This window comes from Pipistrellus hanaki, assembly GCF_964339955.1.
Source record: "Pipistrellus hanaki genome assembly, chromosome: 17".
NCBI classification, from domain to species: Eukaryota; Metazoa; Chordata; class Mammalia; order Chiroptera; family Vespertilionidae; genus Pipistrellus; species Pipistrellus hanaki.
The window spans coordinates 18,143,243-18,149,242 of NC_140519.1; the positions used below are offsets into that span (position 1 = coordinate 18,143,243).

At 41.7% G+C, this 6,000-nt stretch overlaps 1 protein-coding gene across 1 annotated transcript in view; it reads left to right on the forward strand.

Moving 5' to 3' along the window:
- CPA6 (carboxypeptidase A6) overlaps window positions 1–4,934 on the forward strand; it is a 200,230-nt gene extending 195,296 nt beyond the window's left edge. Inside the window, exon 11 of the mRNA XM_084864392.1 lies at window positions 4,574–4,934. Within this exon, the coding sequence (XP_084720518.1) occupies window positions 4,574–4,761 (188 nt within the window). The 3' untranslated portion in view covers window positions 4,762–4,934. The remainder of the gene's footprint in view (window positions 1–4,573) is intronic.
- Window positions 4,935–6,000: the final 1,066 nt, after the last annotated feature.

A 6,000-nucleotide genomic window follows, 5' to 3' on the forward strand; every position in this document is an offset into this window, starting at 1 on the left:
TGGGGAGGAAATGAATTGACTGGCTTCAGGGTGGGGCCAAAGGGGCAGCTCTGTCCGAGGACAGAAGTGCTGCCAGGCACCCTTGTTCCTTTGTTGAGCCCTCCCCCAACTCAGCCTGAAAGCACAAGCAGGTGACAAATCTGAGTCCCTATCCGCCAGGTTAATACTTGCCCCACCTTGGTGATTACCTAAGACACCCCCTTCCACCCAACACACACATGAGCTGGAACCACATCCAGTTGCTGTCCCACATAAGCAACCAGCCTTGGCCCGTACTGCAGACTTCACTAAAATCTCTCTAGGGTCTATAAACCAAAAACAAGCAGTGTCTGGCCTCAGTTTGCTCAGTACCTCTCACTAAGCAGCCCCAAGCCCAGCTCTAGTGACAGCCTGCTTCGGTGACCGCATAGCCTTTCCCAGGCACCTGTAAGCCCAACACAGACAACTAGCAACTGCAGACCACCTGAATAGACATTTAACCAAAGAGGACATACAGGTGGCAAATAGACATATGAAAAAATTTGCAACATCACTAATCATCAGAGAAGTGTAAATTAAAACCAAAATGAGATATCACCTCACACATGTCAGAATGGCTATCCTCAATAAATCAATAAACAAGTGTTGGCAAGGATGCAGAGAAAAGGGGACCTTCCTGCACTGATGGTGCAGCCACTATGGAAAACAGTATGGGGGTTCCTTAAACATTGTAAATTGGAACTACCATACGACCCAGCTATTCCACTTCATGGCATGTGTCCAAAGAAAATTAAAACACTAGTTTGAAAAAAAAATACATGCATCCCTACATTTATTACAGCATTATTTACAATAGCAAAGATATGGAAACAACCTGAGGGTCCATGGATAGACAGATAAAGAGGAGTTGGTACATGTATACATTGGCCATAAAAAAAGAATGCAATAGTGCCATTTGTGACAACATGAACTGACCTAGAATTATTATACTAAATGAAATCAGTCAACGATAAATACATATGATTTCACATATGTGTGTAAACTAAAAGACAAAATAAACAAATAAAATAGAAACAAACTCAGATACAGAGAGTAGGTGATTAACAGATGGGAGGGGGATTCGGGGATTGGCTGTAAAGCGGGAAGGGTTTAAGAAGTACAAATCACACAGACAGTGGGGAGGTGGAGGCCGAGACTGGGGTGCAGGGGCAGATGGGTGATGGCAATAGGGGGAAAGGGGGACTATGTAATACTTACAACAATAAAGAATATTTTTTTAAAAAGTACAAGTTTGCTATTACAAAATAGTCAAGGGGATGGAAGAACAGCATAGGGAATATAGTCAATAATATTGTAATGGTTCCAAGGAGCTGCTAGACTTATTGGGCAGGATCTCTCCATAAGGTATATAAATGTCTAACTACTATGCTGAAATCTGAAATCAATATAATGTTGAATATCAACTATAGTTGAAAAATTAAATTTTAATGGGGAAAATCACATTACCATATATTAACAATTTTAAAACATTCAAAAAAAAACAATTTTAAAACATTCGTTTTAAAAATCTTACACTTCACCTTTGCAGCTTGCTATCAAGGCATAGTCATAGTATGATATTTACCGAGAAGAACCTGTTACCATAGAAATGAGGCTGTCACATGACCATGAGGTAACTGTTGGCAGATTGTCTCTGGCTTTGGCTACTATGACTACTATTTGTAGTTGCAGTGTACTCTAACCCAGAGGAACAATGAAGCCACAGCCTGTCCTAACTGAAGCCAGAGGAGCCTGAGAAACAACAGAGTCATCTTCCCGTACTAATTCTATCTCTAATTTGTCCTGGCAAAAATAGCATAAAAAGTGGTATTATTTGAGTATGTAAACATTATAACATAATGGCGTATGTCAGGCTACATTATATAAATTTCAGGGGAAAAGTATATAAAGATTATTCTATGAACCATGTATTCATTTATTTAAAAATTAAGAGTATGTTTGGCTAGGAACTGCGTGCTAGGCACTTTGAGATGTAAAGATGCAAAATAGTAACAGCTAGTATAGGCTAAGCACATTCTTTTATTTCATTTTCACAACAACCCTATGCAGGCGTGTTATCACCCCTTTTTCAGAAGGAGAGACTGAAACACAGAGCAGCCACAGAGGGAGAATTGGATACAGCCTGCCTCTGTTGTCTGCACTCTTAACTCTGCTGAAAATATGGGGTCACAGGAGCCAGAAGGAGAGAGCTGTGAGGAAGGATTGTCAGCTAGGGTAAATGCTATGGAGAGGTTGAAAGTGGAATCTGAGTGGGGGATGAGAAGGGGGGGGGGGGGGGGGCAGTATAGATCAGGCCTGCTCTGCTTGGTGACCTTCAAGAAAAAAAAAAGTTTCCATAGACAGATAGAGGCAAGAACCAAAGTGAAAGTGACTGGGAATGTAGAAGAAACACAGCAATTCTCTTTTAGTTTTAAAGTAACAGGAAGAAGAACAAGAGGATGGCATATATCAGGATCATGAGCAGGAAGTGCTGCAGGAAAGTGGTGCTTGAACACTTTGGCCATTGCAGCTGCGAGATAGAGGGGGGATTAATTAATGAAACAAAGGCCGGGAGAAGGGACCTGCTCACTAGCAGAGAAGACAGCAGTGAATGGTATCAAAAGATGGCACGTGTAAAAAAAACGAGCAACATTTCTTCTTCTGAGCTAAAGGAGGGAAGTCTGAGGACTATGAGGTCAGTAGAGGAGGTGGCTGGCTAACTACTCATTGAGTATGGGAACAGTGAGAAAGTGATGGGGAGGACTAGAAGGGAATGAAAACCACTCAGTAAGTAAAGGTGTAGGAAAAGGAGCCTAGAGCAGTATCAGGAACAAAGACTCCAGTGATCAGTGTGAATTTATAGCAAAGACTTTCTCCAGCCTCCTCATAAGGTGTCAAAGCAGAGACACGGGGTCAGGGATGGGGAGTCAGCAAAACCAAGGCAGAAAAAAGATTAGGGGAGTCATATTTAGGGTTCTGGTGAGAATTTCAGTGAAGTAATTGGCCATGGCCAAGTGTAGAGTTAAATGAAATTATAAGGCTGGAAGTATAGAGGCTGAATGACTGGGTCGTCGCTGATCCTGGGTCAGGGCAGGGGTCTCCTTCGGGGGGTCCAACAGAAGCTGCTAGGCCGGGAGCGGCCAGGTCCTGAGCAGCAGCAGCCAGGCCGGGAGCGGCAGTGGCCAGACCCAGAGCAGCTGGTTGTGGAGCGGACCAGAGCAACAGAGGCCAGGCCCGGAGCAACCAGGCCTGGAACAGCTTGCTCCTTGCCTGCCTCTGCCCCAAGGCTGCCCCTCAGACATGGCTGGAAACTTTTGGGGGAACTTGAGGGTCTGCTGAATCAAGTGATGAAGGCTTAGATCTGGATGTGTTGAGTTAGTATAGCGCTGGGGTGTTGATCTGTGAGTGCCTTGTGTGGGGCCTGGATGAGGTTGGTTGACCTATTTGGAAATGTCTTTTGTGTGAAGTGTATCCTTGGGCATGTGGAGGTATTACTGATTTGAGAAAATGCTAAGTAACTGATTTACTATCTGAAAAATTTAAAGTTCTGAAAGTTTAAGGTCTCTTGCCAAAAAGAGGTTTTAAAGCTAACACCTTAATTTTAACGGAGAAAGGGGAAGACAAACCCTTCCCACCCAGAACAGGTAATCCAATTCCAACCAGCAGCTATCTTTAAACAATGTGTCCATTTACACTTGAATGGCTACACCTTTTGATAGCCTAAGGGCAAGTTTACATGTAAACAAGTTTGCTTCTCAATTCCCAGAGCAGAAAAAAAACAAGGTTTAAAATTATTAGATTTTAAAATTTATTCTTAGAAGTGTAAAAGTTTATTAATCAAAAAAAAAAAAAAAAGGAGATTGAAACACCTGATGAACAATAATAGCTGTTCATTGTAGTAGAGCCGGCAATATGGGAAAGGGAGAGTGGTGGAGGGAGGAAGAGACTGAACATAAACTGTGCGCCTATGGATGAGGACATGGGGGGTGGGAACCTGGTGGAGGGGGGAAGAAAAGAGGAGCCTTTGTAATAATATGAACAATAAAGATTGATTAAAAAAAAAATTATAAGGCTGGAAAGAGTCTGGGAACTACAAACTTAAGCAAAGGCAAAGAACAAGTTCAAGTGGGGGAAAAAATAGGGGAAGTACAAGAAATGGGGTTTTCTGGGGACAAAATTGCCATATTCTAGACCTTGGAAGAAAAGAAGAACTGAGTGATGAGAAGTGGAAAAGTCCATAGTGTGGTTTTGGTCATGGGAGAATAAAGTTCGAGTGGAAATAAATGTTATTGAAGTTGAGGCTGAGAAATGTTGAGGTCAATAACACTGGAAAAGCATTAAAACCTAGACTAGGTTCTCAAAAAAATGGCAGGTATGATTTATAAGGTCTCTGAGCCCGAGGCCATGGAACTTCTATTAAATCATTCTTGGTGAACAGTATTTATTGGAAGAATGTAGTATTGCTTAGTAATATATACATTTTTGAAAATTATCCCTACTCTTTAATACTAAGGCTGTTTCTTTTTTTTTTTTTTTTTTTTCTTTTAACTTTCAGATGTGAGTTCTGGGAGCTCGATGGATTGGGCCTACAAAAATGGAATACCCTACACGTTTGCTTTTGAACTGCGTGACACTGGGCATTTTGGGTTTTTACTCCCGGAGGTGCTCATCAAGCCCACCTGTACGGAGACCATGCTGGCCGTGAAAAATATCACCATGCACCTGCTGAAGAAGTGCCCCTGAGGTGGCCCGAGGGTCAGCTCAACCGCCAGCAGGACAGCTGACTGCCCAGGAGCTGCTGGGCAGTGGATAAAAACTGTTCTTCCAGAGAGAGGCAGCTGCTTGGAGTGAGCATCTCTGTGGGCTTTTAAAGGAACCTCTCATGCAATTCAACTCTCTGTGGCAATAAAAATGGTAAAAAATTTAAATAAATAAGAGCATAGCCTCGTTTGTTGTAAGCAAAAGCATCCATTTTACATCCCGTGAGAGTCTTGTTTGGTTGAGGTGGGGATGTTTTATTAAGTCTTTTGTTTCACAAAATGTACAAATTGAGAATGTCACTTCAATAAACCACCTGTTCTCGATTCGGATCCACCAATGATGTTTAATCCCTTGGTCCTTTTGAAATGGAAATTTTTGAAATGGAAGGAACTATAATGCTTAATATGATAAGTATGAAATTTTTGAGACCTCAGATTATTCACAGCTTTACCCCGGGGCATTAGTGTACCATGGACCCATAAAAATATAGCAAGATAGAACATATAAGTTTAGACTCTATAAATGCCCCTTTTAAAATGGAGAAAACATGAACTGGGCTGCCAGGCACAGCATTAGGAGCTTTATGTAATGATCTTACATTATTCTTCAAATACTATCAGGTAGATACTGCTATTATCCCCATTTTTCAAATGAGAAAATTGAGGCTTAGAAAGATGATATAGACTCTTATTTCCAGGAATATGACAGAATAGTTCTCTATATGGACTGCTGGATATAACAAAAGCATCTGGGGTGAGGGGATTTAATTTTTAAAATAATCTTTAACACATCAGACCAAAAAGTAGGGAAATCTCAGGCATGCATTGAGCAAAGGAAGGAACTTAGAAAGGTAAATGGTGCATCATTATCCTGAGGGCATTTGTCACACCAACTGAGTCCAGACTGATTTTCACAGCATTGTGAACAGAACCCAAGAGTCCTCCAAGGTGAGAAGTCTAATACCAGATTCTCCTACCAGATTCTGGAAATTCCAAGGATGAATTACACATAACCCCCATGCTACCTCCAGTGGACCACAAGGAAAAGGAACGATTTCAACTTTTGGCAAGAGTAGAAAGGGGAGAAATTGCCACTGAGAATTTGGGACCACCCGTCAACCCTCACCCGGATTTGTGGCCCAAATTCACACTATAGGTATCCCCTACTTTTCAAAAGTTCACTGTACTCCACCTCACTTTAACAAAAGACCTACATTATTAC